At 40.6% G+C, this 19,453-nt stretch overlaps 1 protein-coding gene and 1 long non-coding RNA gene across 32 annotated transcripts in view; one reads left to right on the forward strand and one right to left on the reverse strand.

Annotated features, from left to right (window-relative positions):
- Nucleotides 1–19,453, reverse strand: part of MARCHF10 (membrane associated ring-CH-type finger 10) — a 90,620-nt gene that overhangs the window by 31,383 nt on the left and 39,784 nt on the right. For 15 of the 23 annotated variants that reach the window (XM_077163498.1, XM_077163502.1, XM_077163503.1 and 12 more), the window contains 2 exons: nucleotides 12,112–12,261; nucleotides 5,713–7,129 (listed from right to left, as the gene is read on the reverse strand). The exons of 1 other annotated variant lie outside the window; for it this stretch is intronic. In XM_077163498.1, the coding sequence (XP_077019613.1) occupies nucleotides 5,713–7,129; nucleotides 12,112–12,261 (1,567 nt within the window). Of the gene's footprint in view, nucleotides 1–5,143; nucleotides 5,358–5,712; nucleotides 7,130–12,111; nucleotides 12,262–16,643; nucleotides 17,212–19,453 lie in introns of those variants that run through there. 7 more of the 23 variants (XM_077163504.1, XM_077163493.1, XM_077163497.1 and 4 more) reach the window with 4 other exon arrangements.
- LOC143686975 (uncharacterized) overlaps nucleotides 1–19,453 on the forward strand; it is a 67,627-nt gene that overhangs the window by 26,590 nt on the left and 21,584 nt on the right. Inside the window, exons 3-6 of one of the 9 annotated variants that reach the window (XR_013177345.1) lie at nucleotides 5,868–6,009; nucleotides 7,788–9,746; nucleotides 12,307–12,356; nucleotides 14,223–14,285. This is a non-coding gene — a long non-coding RNA (uncharacterized LOC143686975). Of the gene's footprint in view, nucleotides 1–5,867; nucleotides 6,010–7,787; nucleotides 9,747–12,306; nucleotides 14,030–14,222; nucleotides 14,286–19,453 lie in introns of those variants that run through there. The other 8 variants (XR_013177344.1, XR_013177350.1, XR_013177349.1 and 5 more) reach the window with 8 other exon arrangements.

The raw sequence follows: 19,453 nt of genomic DNA on the forward strand, positions 1-19,453 counted from the left end.
TCCAAAGCATATGTTTTTAACCACTATGATATATAAAACAAGACCTTAAAAATACTAGAAAAAAATGATTAAGGACATTTGAGTGAGGAATGGATTTTCTAAACGTGGCACCAAATATAAAAGTCATAAAAGAAAATATTGCCAGATTTTAATGCTTAATAATTTTAAATTTTCTACCACATCAAAAATATCATAAAAATATGAAAGTAAATAAAATGTGAAATGTAAAAAAAATTTGCACAATATTTAACAAAGGGTTACTATTCATTTTATATAAAGAATGCTTATATATCCCAGTATAAAAAAAAAACAACTAAGTATCCCAATAGAAAAATGGACAAGGGACATGATCAGGCAATTACAACTGAAAATATACAAATTAAGAATAAACACGGAAAAAGTTCAACATCGTTAATAAGCAAAAACAACAATAGCAAATAACCAAATTAAACTGACATGGTCAGTTTAAAAACATTTGACAAACATTAAAAAGAATGGAAATCTCTGGACCTAGCAAGGGAGTAGAGAAACAGGACTCTCATAAAATGATGGTGAGACAGCAAATGTATAAGACTTTCCTGAAGAGCAATTTGACACTACATTAAAAACCTTACAAATGTAAATTTTCTTTCATCAGCAATTACACATTTAAGAAGTTTTAAAATTAATTATAGACATGTTCAGGGCGGGCCACAGGGGCTCAGCAGGCAGAGTTCTTACCTGCCATGCTGGAGCCCTGGGTTTGTTTCCCGGTGCCTGCACATGCAGATAGATAAATAAATAAATAAAATAATTGTAGACATGCTCAAAAAGGAGACTGATCAAATCACAATAGATCCATTATTAAAAAATTATGTAATACTATAAGAAAAGAATCAAAATGTATATGATTTGGAAAGGAAAAAAGCAAATTGCTATTTTTACAGTTGAAATGATTTTCAACTGTAAAAACCTCAAGCTATATACAGACAAAATATTAGAATTAATAAGAAGGATTGACAGGAACATAAAGACAATATATAGTCAATTACATTTCTGTACATCAGCAACAAATAATTAAACTATAATTGACAATAATGTTTGCAATAGCAAACAACAACAAAGTTCCTAGGGATAAATGAAACAAAAAGATGTGCAAGTCTTTTATAAAGAAAATCACAAAACTACACAGAAAGGCGTTAAAGAAGACATGAACAAATGGAGAGATATACCATGTTTATGGATGAAAAGCTCAATAGCTGTCATTTCTTCCCCCAATTATCTATAGATCAATGAAATTCCAATAAGAATCCCAGGAAGCTGATTCTTAAATATATATAGTCATGGACTCTAAAGAACAAAGTGGGAAGGAAGGCTTTGTGCCCTTAGTTATCAAGACTTACTACATTTAAGATGGTGTATTGGATTAGGGAAAGACAAAAAGCATTCCTATGAGTTTGAACCCATTGCAAGTAGGACTTTTGATGAGGTTTACTTCAGCTAAGGTGTGACCCGACCCAATTAAAATGGGTCTTAACCCTATTTCTGGAGTTCTTTATAAGCAGAAATGAAATTCAGAGAGAGAGAAAGCCAAAGAAGCACGAAGCTGAAAGTCAATGGAACCTAGAAGAGAACAAAGAGGCCAGGAGAGGCCACCAAGTGCGTTGCTGTGTGACAGAGGTGCCAAGGACCAAGGATCACTGGCAGTCAGTCCCAGAATCCCAGCCTTTGGGAAGAAAGCATTGCTTTGATGACCCCTTGATTTGGACTTCCCCTAGCCTTAAAACTGTGACCCAATAAATACCATTGATTAAGCCAGCCCATTGCATGGTATTTGCTTTAGCAATGAAGAAACTAAAACATATCATACCACATTAAAAAAAATCACTTAACATTTAAGTCCAAATTCCATTTGACATTAAGTCCTAAATGTGTAAAGTAAAGCTAAAATTTAGACAAAAAGAGTAAGAATATCATAATGATCTTATGTAGGGAAGGATTTCCTAATCGAGAAAAGATGTAGGGCAGGCCACAGTGGCTTAGCAGGCAAGAATGCTTGCCTGCCATGCCAGAGGACCCGGGTTCGATTCCCGGTGCCTGCCCATGTTAAAAAAAAAACAAAAAAAAAGAAAAAATGTAAATCAAAATCCATAAAGAATAAGATTGGTATATTTAATTACTGTATTAGTCAATGTTCTCCAGAGAAACAGTACTGACAGAATATATATATTCTATATACATAAATATTAAGATATTTATATAGGAATTGGCTTATATGACCATGAAATACCCTCACAGTGACAGTCAACAACTGGACACCATAACCTAGCCAAGCTGACACAAGAAATTAACCACCCAACTACCATAAAATAGTTTATTTTCATCAAAAGACTTCATAAAGAAAAAGAGAAACTACAAATTGAGGAAAGATAATGCCAATACCTTTAACTAAATGAAGGTAGGGGAGGGTGGGGGTAATAGGAACACAGTTCATGTATACTTTTGAAGGTAAGTTGAGATCAAAGCAAACAAGATTGTTATAGATTTAGGATGTTAGATTTGGGCTCTATTCTGGCTACTAGGAGAGTATCAGAAAATATGCAAATTCATGGAGACAGATTGGCATGCAGGTTGCAAAGGATTAGATTAGTACTTCCAGAATATATAAAGGACTCCTAAAATAAATAATGAAAAGAAAACGATTTTAAAAGCAAATGGACCCTCCCCCCCCAAAAAATAAGCATTTCACAGAGAGGAAATGACAAATGGTCATTTAACATTTAAAAGATGTGTAATCTCATTAGTAGTCATGGAAATGCCATTTAAGGCCACAAAAAGATCCTTTACTTCATTCAGACCAGGAAAAATCTGAAAAGCCAAGCGATACAAGAATGTACATTATATATTACAGGTGGGACAACAAACCGGCATTATTTAGTACAGTGGAATATACTATACTAATTAGTAGATAAATGTCCCAAAGAATTATTGCCCACATGCACCAGGAGACATCTACAAGAATATTCATGGAGCACTGTTGGCAGAAAACAGTAAGATCCCAAATGTCCATCTATAGGAGAATGGCTAAACTGTGGTGTATTCATGCAACAGAATACTTTACAATGCATGGAAGTCAGTGAACTAAAGGCAGAGATATTAACAAGATGCATCTCACCAACAACGTAAGGGGAAAGAGCAAAGTCACATAAGAATACAGAGGTATGATTCCATTTCTAGGGGGTTCAAAAACACATAACTATGCAATCTATTGTTCAGGGGTACATATATACACATGGTAAAAACAATAAAGCAAAAAGTCCCCAAGCACAACAAAACCCAAACTAAGGAAATTTCTCTCTGGGAGTTGGGGCTGGGGTATGGGAGGTTGGATAAGGTAGTAGGGGGACACGAGTTGTAGGGAAGGTGAGGCTATAGGGTCTGTGAAGGACTCCAAAGCATCAATAATTTTCTAAGAAGCAGGAAGGTAGGCACAGGGATATCTCTTTATTTGTTTTAATTCTTTAAAGCATATATTAAATACTTATTTGTATATACAGCATATTTTATATTAAAGTAACTAACCAAGGGAAAATTTTAGAAGAATATAAATGACATTGGGAAATGGGTTTAAAATATTAAAGCACATTACAAAACATTAGCCAATGTTTCCTAAAAATTGCATTTATTTGCAAAGAAAAAGGCTGGAAACAAAGTTTTTAACAGTGCTTATCTCTGGATGGTGAGGTTACAGGTGGTTTTTAATTTAAATCTGTTTTAAATATTTCCTAAAATGACCATATTTGAAAAAGCAGGAAGAGCTTAAAGTTTAGGGGAAAAAATGTCTCTTATGCTAAGAAGTACACAAATACTAGCTGTTTAATGCATTAACATGCCTAGAAGTGGATGCCTTTTAAAAGCAATTATTTTTAGACCAAAGGCATTACCTTGGGATGGTGAAGTCCACACTCCTGACAAAGGGATCTGAGGTTGTGTTCGTGGGTAGATGAGGATGGATGGATGTGCGGCCTCTTGTCTCTTAATCATGGATTAGTTTCCTGGTAGCTTGTTTATTATGAGGGAGTAAAGATGCTGCTAATTAGAACGTTATTTCATTACTGAGAATTGGATAAAAGGCAAATAAGAGTACACATTCTTATGTCTCATTTTTCTACCTTTTATTTCCAATTCATGGCCATGTAATTTTCCTACTTACAGATGAATAGCAATAGATAATTAATGGCCCAAATGAGCCATACTAACATACAAACAGTGTGCTCACATTCAAAGAATCGATTTCCAGATCAGCCAGCCAAGATCAGGGTAAACACCTATCACAAATGAAATAGTAGAATCCTGGCGTGCTGGTTTGAAAGGATATATGTACCCTAGAAAAGCTATGTTTTAATCCTAATCCCATTTTATAAATCCAGCCATTTCTTCTAATTCCTATTCAGCATTGTATGTTTGAATCTGTAATTAGATAATCTCCCTGGAGATGTGACTCAATCAAGAGTGGTTGTTAAACTGGATTAGGTGTAGACATGTCTCCACCCATTCAGGTGGGTCTTGACTAGTTTACTGCAATCCTATAAAAGACGAAACATTTTGGAGAAAGCTAGAGATTTGGAGAGAGCAGAATGACATAGCCACAAGAAGCAGAGAGTTCACTGGCCAGCGACCTTTGGAAATGAAGAAGGAAAACACCTCCTGGGGAGCATCATGAAGGGAAGCCAGGAGAGAAAGCTAGCAGATGATGCTGTGTTCGCCACATGCCTTTCCAGATAAGAGAGAAACCCTGACCCGGTTCACCATGTGCCTTCTCATATGAGAAAGAAACCCTGAACTTCATTGGCCTTCTTGAACCAAGGTATCTTTCCCTGGATGCCTTAGATTGGACATTTGTATAGACTTGTTTTAATTGGAACATTTTCTTGGCCTTAGAACTGTAAACTAGCAATTTATTACATTCCCCTTTTTAAAAGCCATTCCGTTTCTGGTATGTTGCATTCTGGCAGCTAGCAAACTAGAACACCTGGTGTGGTACTTAATGATGGCTTTTAAAAGTATCAAATATCATAGCTATAAAATATCTCACAAATCATCTTACAAGAAAGAAAAGAGCAAAGAAAAGGACAATTCAAAAAAGACTGAATTTCTTTTTCTTACGCACGGGAAATAGTACAGAAAACGGAAGCAATGGTTACCCCAGCACAGCCCTTCAGAGAACCGAAGTAACCATGATAACTGTTTGGGAATGGCTTTTTAGTTTGGAAGGTTCAAATTCTAGAACTGCCGATGGATTTGAGCTAAGTCCCACAGGGGAGAGCTGTGAACTTCAACTGCTGAGTGGTTCATTCTCTGGGAAGATAGCAACCTTTCTGTAAAAAAAAACAAACAAAAAAAACCTTGGTTCCTAATTGCCGGTGAGAAGAGCTAGCTGCATGCAGCAGTTAAAAAACCTTTTATATGGCAAACTTGCCTCTCTTAAGGTTATGGTATTCAATGAAAAAAAACTGGGGGAATACTGAAGAAATTGAGCTTTTCATTATATGTACATATATTTTAAGAGAAACAAAACAGAAACAATTTTTCTTAAAATGAGCAATCATTAAAATGTCAAGAAGGGTCCTATCTATGATTTAAAATCCCTATGATCTTCCAATGAAAGCACTGCTTATTTCAGTATTGGCAAATGGAATTTGAAATATATATATAATTATGAAAATTCCTCACCTTTCTTGCAATTTCTTGAGTTTCTCAGGGTCTGCTTTTATCTTAGTGGCCTCCTTTTCAACTAAGAAACCAGAGGCTGCCACTCTGTTTTCATTATCATTTTGATTTGGGAAATCAGATACTGCAAAGAAAGCATAAGGTATATTTTCTTGTAGGGACTCAGACATGTACAAGTGGCCTTGGAAGTTCATTCTTGATGGAGAGGAGCTGGAAGAATCCACCGAGGACAAGTCACCTTGAGGATTTGGTAAGAGATCTTCTGGATTTAATGGAGCCCCCTGAGGCTGGCTTGTGAAGGTAATATCTTCTGCTCCCTTGTCATCAAATTCATGTATACTGTTTCCTGGAAAATAACTGTGGTTTTCAGCATTGGCAAATGCATTCCTATTTCTAATGGGGGACAGTGGTCGACGAACATTAAACCTAGAGTTTCCCTCTGAGTCTGAACTGTGAACTAAAGTAGATGACACTGACAAGTCTACTGGAGTGTCACCTCTCAGAGCAGAAGGTAATGATGATCCAGGAGCATAATAAGAGGAATTCATTGATGATCTCGGAAGTGTTGGTCTACCAGAAGGAAGGGAGTCAAGAGAATTTCTAGAAGTGTTTAAATAGGTTTGCCAATCTCTTTCATAATCATGGGTGCCAGACCTATCTGCCATAGAAGTACAATCTGTAGACACACTTTCAGCATTAAGACCACCCTTTTGTCTGGGTACAGATTTGGTGTCCCATGAATGAAAGGCCTTGTTCTCATTTTCATTATCCCCACTGTCATTCCCTTTGGCAGACTCTCCATCAATCAGGCCAGGGTCTTGGAACATCTTTTGCCTGACAGAAGGCTGCTCTGTCACTGGCTCCATTACTTTACTTATTCTTAATGAGCTATGACTAAGCTCACTTCTTCTTGAGGAATTAATTCTGTGATTTTCAGGATCTTCTTCAAAGTTTTTATTTTTTGCCTGAGTGGTCAATGTCCCAAGAAATCGATTTTTTTTATGAATGGAAGGAGAAGAGGGTGGGTGCATACCAACCAACAGAAGTTCTTCCTCTAAGCTGGTTTCCTCTTCACTGTCATCATTTTCTCTCCCAGTATTCAATGATAAAATGGAATAAAAATCTTCATCTCTAAACCTAAATGGTGCCCTTCTTGGTCCTCCCTTGGGAGTGGATGTGAGTGATGGCCCTAAGGACTCACTTAGCACTTGAGGATTATTTGTTCCTTGGAAGGCCTGGGATAGAGCTATATGTGGTTCACTCTGGGGAGGGGCATTCCAGTCTCCTTTGCTGGCTCTCTCACGAGTGTTCTCAGCTGTCATCAGCTGTGAGGATGGCACCAAGTTTCTTCTCTCTCGAATTGGTCTCTTGAGCTTAGTGTCATTTGCCCACATTGGGCCTTCTTGTTGAGCTACTGGATCTGCATTGAGAAAAGACAAATTTATCATTCTACTATAGGTCCCAAGGATGAAAGACCGCTATCACCAAGGTGAGGGTCCCTTAAGGCAATAAACAAGCCCTGGGAAAGGAAGATACGTGTGGTTAAAAAATGGTGGAGGTACAAGAGGAGGCTCAGTAGTGTGCTGTATTTTACTGCTTCTGAATTTCCCTTGGTACACCTGGAGATCACTGGCTGGCTCTGGGGAAACTTGGAGTGACCCAGAGGATACACATTCTTTCTGCAGAAGCCTCAGGAAGACTGGTCCAGCTCCAGGCCAGTCAGGGCTGATGATGGATAAGCATTGACTAAATGCTAATTTTCATCCCAGTATTTATTGAAAAGGAAAACCAGCACTTAGGAATGACTTCTACAAAGACCACCCATGCATTCTCATCCAAATTCATTCATCATATATTTATGGCACCTCTGCTACATATGCAGCTTTACAAAAGCTTAAGACAGGTACAATCTATCTAGGGAGATTGGGAAGAAGCTGGTACCCTGGTACAGGGATGATTTTGGTCACTTACTGTTTAGTGCAAATAACAATCATAAATCTGGAATCATTATCTCTTCTTTGTTATCAGCCCCTATTCACTTTGTAACCTGACTATAATAGAATTTTTTTTTCTCTCAGGAATCTAAAGTATGAGGAGAGAGGAGAGAGGAGAGAGGAAAAGTGCCCACGTCAACAAGAACTTCCATTGGTGAAATCATTTGGTCAAACATTGCCCTTATAAAAATAACAGTGAATAAGTACTACTTACTGAGGGCTTACACCAGGTCAGGCACCAGGCTAACCACATTACATACATGCAGGTCTTACAACTCTATAAAATAGGTACCATGATCACACCACATTATAACAGAGGGGACCAGGGCTTAGGGAGGTCAAGAAACACACCCAAGATCATATTTCTAATTAAGTGGAGTGGACATTTGAACCTAGGCCTTCTTGACTGTTTGTATTCTTAGCTACTGCCCTGTGTTATCCCTTAAGAAACTTCGAATTTTCTTGTGAAAAACAGAATCAATTTAATTCATGGTGGTGTGTGTGTGCTGTTGAGGGATTTTTACCCCCTCAATGTGGATACTAAACTGAAAGTACGTCTGTTTCCACTTAACTTTATTTCCTCATGACATCTGTCCTGCCCCCTTTCCTCCCCTCTCTGCCATTCTGCAGGATCTGATGATGCTCTGCTTATCCTTATCATTCAGTTTCTAAAAGGGTTCACCTTGTAGAGTGGACAGGACTCCACGGGGTCTGGACAAGTCTGTGTGATAAGAGTGAAATGCAAATCCTTGGCTTAGTGAAGGGCCAAGTCAATAATGACTTACTTTAGCTGAGGTGCCTCACAGAGGGAGCCCAGTTAAGTCTTTAATGTCCTAATATTCTGTAAGCCTCTTTTATTGTTAACTGCATGGGACACTCAGCAACACAATGCAAATCTTTACTCATCAGCTCTTCTAGAAATCACTTAAACTCTCCTGGCAGGCCCCTCCTGGGTTTTAAACCACAGTAAGAAACATATCAGCAATTCAGGGATGCTTTGAGCATTTAGCTGTGTGTGTATATGAGTGAAGCTGGTGTGCCCATCCAGGACTGGACTGATCTGCATTTTGAGGAAAAATGCTTCTGTGACCAACTGAATTCTCCTGACAACAGTTTTTTAGGGTTGGGGGGTAGGGGTGGAAGGAATGGAGGAGTCAGAAGTATAGCTCTGGTTGATTACTTTTCATGAATTTGATGAAGGGCCTAGAGATTAGTGCTGGAACCTGGTCATCCCGTGATATACAAATCCCACTGTCTCTGGGAGAGATGGTAGAGAACTGCCCCTTCTACTCCTGGGTCAATTTACCTCTTTTTGTCTGAATAAGGTGGAGACACCTAACAGGCAAAGAGTCAGCTAGGGCAGCTTTGGAAAAACAAATGGGAAACTCTACAGGAATTTTATGATCATTTCCCAGAAGTCCCTACACTTTGACCCACTGAAACCAGCAGATCCTAGAAACAGCTGCAGGGAATGCATCTCCACCCTTCCTGGTCTTTGCAACTGTCGTTCCCTTTAAAATATTCAGTCAGAGCTTCCCTGTTGTGTGTGTGTGTATGCTTCCCCAAACGTGGCAGACTGTGCCATTCTATATTTATGATATTCTAACCCTATTTCTTGCATCTATCAAATAGGGAGCAGATTTCAGTAGCTCTAGGGCTGGGAATAAACACCCAATTTGGCTTGCTGGGGATGTGCTATTCATAGACCAGGTCTACAGATGCTGCTGAATGCCTTTCTGAGGCCCTGCATGGGCTCCAGCTGTGCATAGAGTGCTGCCATTTCCAGGAGTTCTAGGTGCAACGAGACGAGAGGAAGCTGGAGCAAGCACCCATCTGCTCTAAGATTATGCCTTTCATCTGGACTTCATGTGCTTTGCCAATAATTTCTCACACTCTGACATCCATATATTTTAAACTTTTCCCCCTGATTATAAAAGGAGTTTATGCTTATTATAAAATTTTGGAAAACAGGATAATGAAGAAAGTAAAGATCACCTGTAATCCCAACTTAGAGGACCATTGTGACTATTTTGGAACTTAGGGGTAAGTTGCAAACTCAAGACCCCTTGGCTACTTTCGTTCTACAACAGGATTTGGGTTAGCATTTTAAAATGAATTAAATATCTTTAGGTGAAGCAGGTACTGTGGTTTACTACAGGCACAGCCCTTATTGTGTATTTCACCTGCTATATCTGCCTGTTTCCTGAAGGTATTTGCATTTTCAACCCATGGGCTTATTATCTGGAGATACATTTCTTTTAAAAACAAAATTGGGATATTTGTATATAGGCCACTCAACTTTATATCCTGCTTTCTTTCATTCAACATTTTATTATGAGCATTATCTCTTGCCATTATTCTTTAAAAACATATTAATTATACTATAAGTGTATATTATATGAATGTGTCATAACTTCTTTAACTATTCCCCTATTTTTAGGCATGTAGGTTGTTTGAGGTTCTGCTGTCAAAAACTACACTGTGATAAATATCCTTGTTCATATGAATTTGACTATATGTCTCATTTCCTTGGAAAAGTGGAATTGCTAGGCAAGAAGTTACGAACTTTCTAAAGGCTTCTGACAACATGGCCAGACTTCTTTCCAGAAAGTTTGTATCAAATCACCCTATTGGTAGAATATGAAAGCAACTGTCTCATGCAGGTGTCACCAACAATCCATGTCAAGAGCTCAGTCCAGCATCTGACACATCAGTGCCCAGAAGAAGCTACTATTTTTACTGCCAGAATTGAGTAGTATTTTAAAGAGCTTAGCCAATATGGTAGGCAAAATTCATCTAACGTAAATTTACATTTGTTATTCAGTGAAATTGAACATTTCCCCCCCAAATGTTTATTAGCTACCTGTATTTCTTCTTCTGTAAAATTGTATATAATCCTCTTGTTTTCTACTAGGTATTCATGTTTTTCTTATTTTTAACTTATAAGAACTTCCCCATATAGTCCTCAGTCACATTTGCTCCCATTGATATATTTCAAATATCTGGCTCCTATTCCAATTTATGGAAACCACTTTAGAACACAAGAAAAGGAGCTAAAGAGAGTGATGATGATTTAATTGGGGGAAGATAAGCCCAAGGTACAACAGAAAATTGGGAAAAACTCTTAACAAATCTCAGGAGAATGGAAGGCATCTTCTGGGTGAAGATGGAGGATTTTCCGAGCCATGTGTGTTGGTCCAGGAAAATCTCCTGCATGGGGAACTTCATCTTTCAAATTACACATGGGAGTTCATTGAGGGCCACTGGGGAAGTAGCCAGAGTGAGACCAACAATAGTTGAATGCTTGCTATATGGACCTCTGTGCAGGTGCTGGACAGCACATTATCACACTCAGTTATTACAACAATGCAATCAGGAAGATACCATCATCTTCATTTTAAGACAAGGAAACTGTAACCCAGAGCGGCTTCTTGACCACCGCACACTCCATTACTAGGAAGAACAGCAGCTGGAATTAGAGCTGAGGCCTGCCTTAAAGCTCACACGCCCCTCCACAGAAAGCATTCGATAATTTGGGCCACTGTGGGTATCTAGTTGTTACAGATTGAATATGCTCTAATCACCCCTAATTCCAAGCTGTCTAAATACTCCCATGCTCTACCGTGTATGTGTCCGCCAGAGTATGTATCACGTTTAAAAATGAAGGCTACTGTTTGTTCACTTGGTAGCAATGAATGTGACGTTCAGTGGTTTTCCTAAGGGGAAAGACCAGATCCATGGCAAAGTTGGCTGTGAAGTGTCACTTTCCTTGAGTCCTAGAGGGAGCTCTTTAGATCCTACTCCTCCTTACCTTCCTGCCACTACAGGAGAGAGTGACATGGTTAGAAGATAGCCTTAGGATGAATGCTCAGGACCAAAATTTAGAAAGAGGAGCTATCACTATCAAACCAGCATTGTGAAACAAAGCATGCATTTGCTTTGTTATTTCTTACACATTAAAATCTTGGCACTATGATTGCCCTGGATCAGAAGGGAGACGATCTCTGCTGGAGCTGAGCAGCATGCTACCCACAGACATCCACCTTCCCCTCCTGGGAGGTGGGTGGGACCTCTGGTCAGAGGAGGCCTCCCCCAGCATCGCAGGCTGTTCCTCCACCTCTCCCCTCCCACCTACAACCCAAATGTCCTCTCCACTGGCATCTACTCAAAGCTGTGCATTAGTCACGCTTTTTGAGCGATGGGAGAGAAAAACTTTGTTTTCCCTCTTTTGTCACCAGTCTTTCTAGCAGCAAAGAACTAGATCAAATGGTTTCCTTTTAAAACATTTTAAGCATCTCATTTTAAGGTACACTATCCTTCATGCAAAAGCACAAGTGTCTAAAAATCATAAAGAATTCACCAGGTAACAGCACACATCAGCCCTCCTATCTGAGCTATGAGTCCTTACCTGCTCCCCTGAAAGCTGGCACCTTTGCCAGCAGCTGCAATTTCTGTCTGCTTCTGTCCCCAGACGCTTTTGGGCTCTGCATTTCTGGGCTGACTGTCAGTCTCCCCAGGTTTGGCCTCCTCTTCCTTGATAAAATCTGTGCCTGGGCTGCTGAAAGGTGCAAAATCTTTTCAATAATAATTTTTTTTTTTACAGGAAAACATCTGTGTAAGGAATGCTGAAAGGGCCCGCAGTGGGGGAGGCAGGTAAGAGAATGGACCCGGGAGCCCAAGAAGAGCTAGATTCAAAATCTAGTTCTACTGTCTTCGCAGCCATGAAAGCTTGGACAAATTGCTTCACCTCTCCCAGCCTCAGTCTCCCCATGGGCAGTTATTACCATTAATGAGCACCCGTGACACCTGCAGTGTAGAGTTACTGTAGAGGTCTTGTCTTTGCTAAGAAGTTTCTAGCTTCCAATTCACAGGTGTGTGTTAGGTCTGTTTGCAACACTGTCAAGGGTCTTGTACACTTTGGACTCACAACAGTCCTGCTCCTCAAGTGTCATCCAAGTTTGAATCACATTTGTTTTACCTGTATATTTATGTCCTTGGGTTATTTTATTTTTCTGTATTTAAAACCCATTTTTATTGTGGTAACATATATAAGAAGCAAACTTCCCCAGATTAACCACTTATTTTCATATTGACTATTTTTAAAGTGTAAAATCTAACGGTATTTTATCCACAGTGTTGTGCTGCTATCATCGCTATTGGGGTTTTCATCATCCCAAACTGAAATCCTGTACCCATTAAGCAATAATTTCCCATTCCTCTCTCCCCCTGGCCCTTGCTAACCTCTAATCTACTTTGTCTCTATGAATTTCCTTATTTTAGATATTTCATGTAAGTGGACTTTTAAACAATATTTGCCATTTTATGTCTGGTTTATTTAATATCATGCTTTCAGGGTTCTTCCATGTTGCTTCAGGTTGTTTAATAGCAGCTAACATGGTTTTACAGAAAGGTCCCAAGCATCTGGGGGCCACACCCTTTTTTCTAGCCTATGTGTTCCTCACCACTGTACTGGCTGATATAGAAAGAGAGTAGCTGGAGTACTACTGTGGATTGAATTCCCAATGAATAAGGAAAAAAAAAACTCACATTTTGAGTGAGGGTGCTAACTTGTATGAATAATCTCAAGTTTCCTCTTCACAGGTATTAAGAGCCAGTTCACATGAATTAGGGAAACAGTTTCAGTAATTTATATGCATCCCCACAAATTCTTGAGTTCACAAAGTAGTAAAATTGTGAATAACTGACCTAATCCCCCAAGAGAATTTGCTTGGCTCATTCCCTTTAGGACAGTTAGAAATTTCATAAATAGATGTAGCCAGTAGGCAACAGGGGTAAAGCTGGGAAGGGTTCCTAACTGTAAAAGAGCAGTCTTTCTTGGCACATGGAGACATGCACTGGATTTACGTTCCAGAGCATAAATCAGTTTCAGAAAAGGAATGAAAGTTCTCTTTGGCAGCCCAGGAAACTTAGTCTACTACAATGATTAGGTATGACCTACCTTGCCTGATGGAAGGGGAAGGTAATGGGTTCTGTGCCCCAAGACACAGATGATCATGTTCCACAGGGAAGCTACTAGTATAGATTTCAGCAAAGGAGAGTCAGTGGAGCCCAGAAAGGTTATGGGCGTGCCTAGAGAGAAGACTGTGGAAGTTCAGTGGAACATGAGAATATATTCTTAGGAGGGTGTAGGGTGATTTCACTGACCAAGAGGGGCTGAGACTAGAGAGAGGGATCAAGTGCTTTATAGTAAGGGGCATGCCACAAAGGGACCGTGGGGAGACCAAGAGTTGCATCCTTCAGATCTGGAGGTTTCTCCCTCACCATCTGACAAGCTGGAAAGACTTCCTGATGCCTCATCCCTTCCCAACTCACAGAAAAGTCAACAACTACCTCCTTTTCAACCTGACAGAGTAGGAAGCAGCAGGATTCTTATTTACTGAGAAGGAAACAGAGGGAGGACCAAGGAAGGGGCAGGCTTAGAGCTCAGGCCAAGTCCAGGACAGAAGTCAGAACCTGGTCCAAAGGTCCCAGTTACAAGGATTGCACTTTAATTCCCAGCAGGGATCCCAGCAGAATATTAAAATTTCCTATACCATCCAGGAAGCAGAGCTTCACACTGCCCACAGACCTCCACCACTCTCACTTGAACATCCTCCCATCCACAGGGTCTTTATATTCAGCCTGGCCAACCAGCAGGCTCTGCCGGGTCAGTTTCCAGTCTTATATCCACTAAGTCTACCCTGACTCTACTTTGGTCAGAATCCTTTCTGCCAGGATTCATATGGCCTTTGACATTTAAATGTTCTAAAAGTGCTTAATGTGTATCTGTCTTTTCTTTCCAACTACTGTAAGAATGGGGACCATCTCTAACCCAGGGTATGAGTTGCTTCACACTGTAGGGCAAATACTAATTGCCTAGTAATGCTTTGGAAGGCACAAGATGATGCATTCAGCTGAAACTATGTGGAATTCCAAACCAGAACAAGTCATTTGTTGTGTAAAACACCCAGACAGCATAAGATAGGTTATTTTATTTGTTTTCTTGTTCAAAAAGCTTTCTTCAAAGCATCAGATCTCTTAAATGATTTCCAAAAACAATTCATGTCTTCTCTAATCAAGTTTTCTGCAAATTAAAGTAACAAAGCTGAACAACTAAGGATTGTTTTTCCAGGGTATAGTGGTAAAGATCACTCCTGTTAGTACACACAGAATTTAAATTCCCAAACTTTGGCAATGTAAACCTCAGTTTCTGCGACTGTGAAATGGGAATATCAATTTCCCATTAATAATGAAACCAGACTATCGTGAAGTTTAGCAATAATATACACAAATGGTCTAACTCAGTGTCTCGTGCATGGTAGTTGCTACAAAATGGTAGTTGCTGCTTCTACCTTCAGTAGTAAAAATAGGTATAACAATAATGGGAAGTCTGAAGTTACCCCTGTGAGAGACCTGAATTTCATCAGAAGCTCATTGTTGTGTAGGCCTCACAGGTTGAGAATAACTTATCCAGCAACCTTCTTTCCTGGGTAGCTCCGGTCTTTAACACCTTTTCTTTTTTTTTTAAATGGCAACTCTCTTTATTATGATTTGTTCAACAAATGACCCATGTGTCTTTGTTGTGCAATAATTTGAGGGTTTGGGAGGATGAGTAAGAAGAGTATAAACTACTTTGGCTACACCATTGGATTCTTCCCTGTGATACCATTTAGATTCTAGGGAGCGCAAACTCTTGGGAAATATCCTTTCTCCCCCACCTGCAATAGCAGCTGCAAATTAGGTGAACTAGCCTGCATAATTTGCATGTACATGAATTCAAGCATTTGTATCACTCAGCTTCTGTACTAAATTCCTATCACCTCACCCACACACCAAAATGAACCAAACTTCAGACCTTTGGGGCGTTCCTAAGACGAATTCTCACAGTGTTACATGTATCAGTTTGCAGGAAGACCAAGTCAGATTTACACTGGAACATAAAATATAACTCTTCAGGTAGAAGGACAAGCCTTTTGTCTCACAGAAAAGGGGTTTGTGTTCAGGAGTTTCATCTCCAGGTAATTCGACATCCTGAAGTGCTGTCAGTATATTTGGGGAAGACTTTGGATATATCTTCCAGGGCCTCCAGCAACAAGGAAACCAACTAGCTGCTTAGATAAAATGTATCTGCCACAGTTATCTTGCAATGCTGGGGAACTGTAATTGATGACTGAATAGTTTTTAATTTGACCAAGAAAGAAACAGTAGAAATTTCACATTTATGGAAGATCTTGACAATTGAGAACTAAGTCCATTTACCTGCCCATGTTAACTCCATGTGCTTGATAATTGTTCAGTTCCTCATATCACTAGGCATATACAAACATGGTTCTTGATAAAGTTGAAAAGAAAAAGGAGGAAAATAAAAACTCTGAGCCTAGGAGTGCCTAAGACGTGCCAAGATACTGTCTAAGAGATGCCTTTTCAAAAAATTTATTGCTTCCGAACATGGGAAGAAATTCAGTTTAACCGCAAGAACCAATGTTGCCTTGGTGTAATAGGCAGCTTTCTGCTCAGTCACAAATAATAGGCCACATCTATTTGCCTATTTGAGGGTGCTGGAAATGTTTGTTGCCTCACAAACCCAGAGGGATCTTAATTAAAGCTTAATTATGTACCATAAATATATTTTATTTTGGAACCCAGGAGGTGGGATTTTTGATTTCAGGGAACGTAGTGCCTAATAAGTAGGCAGGAAAGGGAATGTAAACAGCTACTGAGCCCTTTAATTTGTCCCTCCTTGGTGTGGTACTGAATGGGTTTACAGTTCCAGTGTGCGCCTTCAGAATGACCTGCCCTGGTACCACCCTCTCAGGGTGAACTTGGCACATGTGTATTCACACAGCCAAGGTTATGATCAGACACAGAAGGGTCTATTCAGTTTCTGGTGGTTATGTTCTAAAGTATGCCAGATATAGGAGTTAAGAAATCAAATGAGTCTCAAGAGGTGATGGGATTTTATTGGTCATTCATTCCATTAGCGCTAGAAGGTAGCTGGGCTCGAGAGAAGTGTCAGCAGCTGTCTTGTCTTCCTCCTTCCCTGCATATCACACCTCTTGGTATTGTCCATGGCATTGCCCTGGGCCCCCTGCCCTTCCACATGCCTTCTGGAAGCCCGAAGTCATCCTTCCACTCCCTAATTCCACTGTGCTGTGTGCCTTGCCAAGGGTGACTTACCACATGAGGTAAATTTTACTGGGCCTTCTGGGGCCAGGCACACACAGTACAGGGGTCTCAGATGGAGTAGGGGTGGAGATGGGGAAGTAGCACAGCGCTGCTGGAGACTGGGGCACGGGGCCCGGAGAGAAGGAAGTCGGGCTTGTGAAGGAGGGAAAGGTAACCGGAGGGAGACAGGAGGTAGAGTCCTGCGGCACTGGGGAGGTGGTGGGCAATAGCGGCAGGAGGAGGCAGCAGTAATTGGGGTTGGACTGTGTAGCAGGGGAGAGAGCAAAGACGGTGCAGTAAGGGGAATATTCAACACAGAACAGGGGGTGCTCGCTGCTGTCACCTGCACAAAAGAAAAAAAGCAATCAGGAAGCAGCACTCATGGTGGGAAAGGACGTAAAAAAGTCTGAACTGATTAAAACTCAAAAAGTGTTCCTCAGGGAGTGGGGAGAGTCTCCAGGGGTCAAAAGACCAGCAGACCTGGCTCTTGCCCAGAAGGCACATTGCTTGGACCTCAAAGTCACCAAAGAACTAACCAAGGGAAATGGCATCGCCATCATTTCCATTCTAGCCAACAGCCTTTGGTTTCCCTAACGAATGTAGGGAATTTCTTTCCTGGTAAATTCTAGAGATTGTCTCGAGGCTGCTATATGGACACACTGGGTCCTTTGTTTCCTACAGTCAATCTAATTGTCTATTTTGGCAGCAAAATATGGTGACCTGCAAGGGTCTCACTTAGGTAAAGCTCTCTTCCACAGTCCTCCAGCTCCCTTGTAGGAGTGTTGGTCACGCCCTAAAGCAGAGTGATCCTGGGGGGATTATGGGAAGGGAGAAACATCATGGGGAAAAAAGCACGTAGGCCAGAGACATGTCCAAGTGAGGCAATGATATGTTCACTAATCTCACAAACTTATAACCTTGCTGGGGGGACATGACAGGTACTTGACAGAGTCACAATCCAGAGAGGCCCCATCAAGTACCACAAACTTTAGCTCTGTCCCAACACGCTGGGCCACCTTTGATCACTGCTTACCTGCTCAGAACCTGTTTCCTCATCTGCAAATGAAATGGGCATTTTCTCTAGCCTTGCTCTTCCTAGTGTCCTAGACCAAAGCATGATCATCACGTGGGAGAGCTTCTTAGAACTACAGAATCTCAACCCACTCAAACCCACTGAATCAGCACCTGCAGTAAGATGCCCAGGTATTTTTCATGCATGTTAAAGTTTGAGAAGCTCTGATTCTGAGATAGTTTCCCAAACCTCTGTGATGAGAATCACCTGAACTGCTTACTAACATACTTGCAGACCCCTTCATTGGAGATTTTGATGTATTGGGTTAGGAATTTGTATTCTTATTAAGTGATTAATAATATTCCCAGGTGATTCTTATCATCACAGAAGAGGAAATCCTGCAACTCCAATTCTAAAATCCATCATTGTAACCATCCAATTGAAAATCATTACCTATAAAAGAGGGGTCTCACTCCTTACTGAATCCTCCATAGCATCAGCTCCTTCCTCCATGAAATGCCTCCCTTGGTGCCAGAAGTTGTTCTTAATCCTCAGATCATTTCTCTGTAGTTGCCTTTCCCCATTCTTCCCATAACTGCTCAGATCTCCCAAGGTCCCTTCATCATCTATCTTCTTCATCCATGCTTGTGAGATGGTCTTGTGGTTTCAGTCACCTCTTACTGATGGCTCTCAGATTCCTAACAGCAGGAAATACCTAGGTGCTTCCTGGCATTTTTGTCTGAATGGGACCCACCCCCTTCTTTCTTCCTTAGTCTGGGCAAGGCACTCCCTATTGGCCTCATTTTGGGGCCAGAACTCTGAGTTCTTGTTGATTCCTCTATTCCCATGTCCCCACATCCAACTATCACCAATTTCTGCCAGGAATACTTCCTTAAGTATCCCTCAAGCACATGTCCTCTTCTCTATCCTATTCTGTTTTTGCTCTGGGTCAAACACACCTCATTTCTCGCTTGGTCTACTGCAACTGCTGCTTTGTCAAGTCTTTCAGCCTGTGTCTGGCTGCCCTAACCCTCCTCTCAGCTGACCCCTTCTCCATGGGACAGCAAGAGTCTGCTTTTAAAAATGCCCATCTAATTGCATCACCTCCTTGCTTCAACACCTTTAATAACAGTACATCACCTTCAGCAGGACATTCAAGGCTCTTGGAGACCTGGTCCTTGCCTACCTGTAGGGTCTCATCTCTTCATTTCCTAATTTGTACCCTGACCCTAAACCAGAGCTTCTCAAACTTGAATGAGCTAACAAATATCCTTGGGGACTTCTTAAAATGCAGATTATGGGATAATAAGCTTGGGTGGTGCCTGAGGTTCTGCATTTCTAACATGCTCCCAGGTGACGCCTCTGCTACTAGTTTGGGGACACTTAACGGAGTAGAGCCCTACACTATTCATAGCTCCCCAATGTGTGCCTGTCCTCCCCTCACTCCCTCTTCCTCATGTGCTCTCTTCTAATGACTTTGGCACCCTCAGCACTTCTTCACTGGCTAAATCCTCTTCTTGCCTACTTGCCCATCCCCATGAGCTCGTAGATCTTACCTTGGTCAGGGTCTACA

This window comes from Tamandua tetradactyla, chromosome 6 (genome assembly GCF_023851605.1).
Source record: "Tamandua tetradactyla isolate mTamTet1 chromosome 6, mTamTet1.pri, whole genome shotgun sequence".
NCBI lineage: Eukaryota > Metazoa > Chordata > Mammalia > Pilosa > Myrmecophagidae > Tamandua > Tamandua tetradactyla.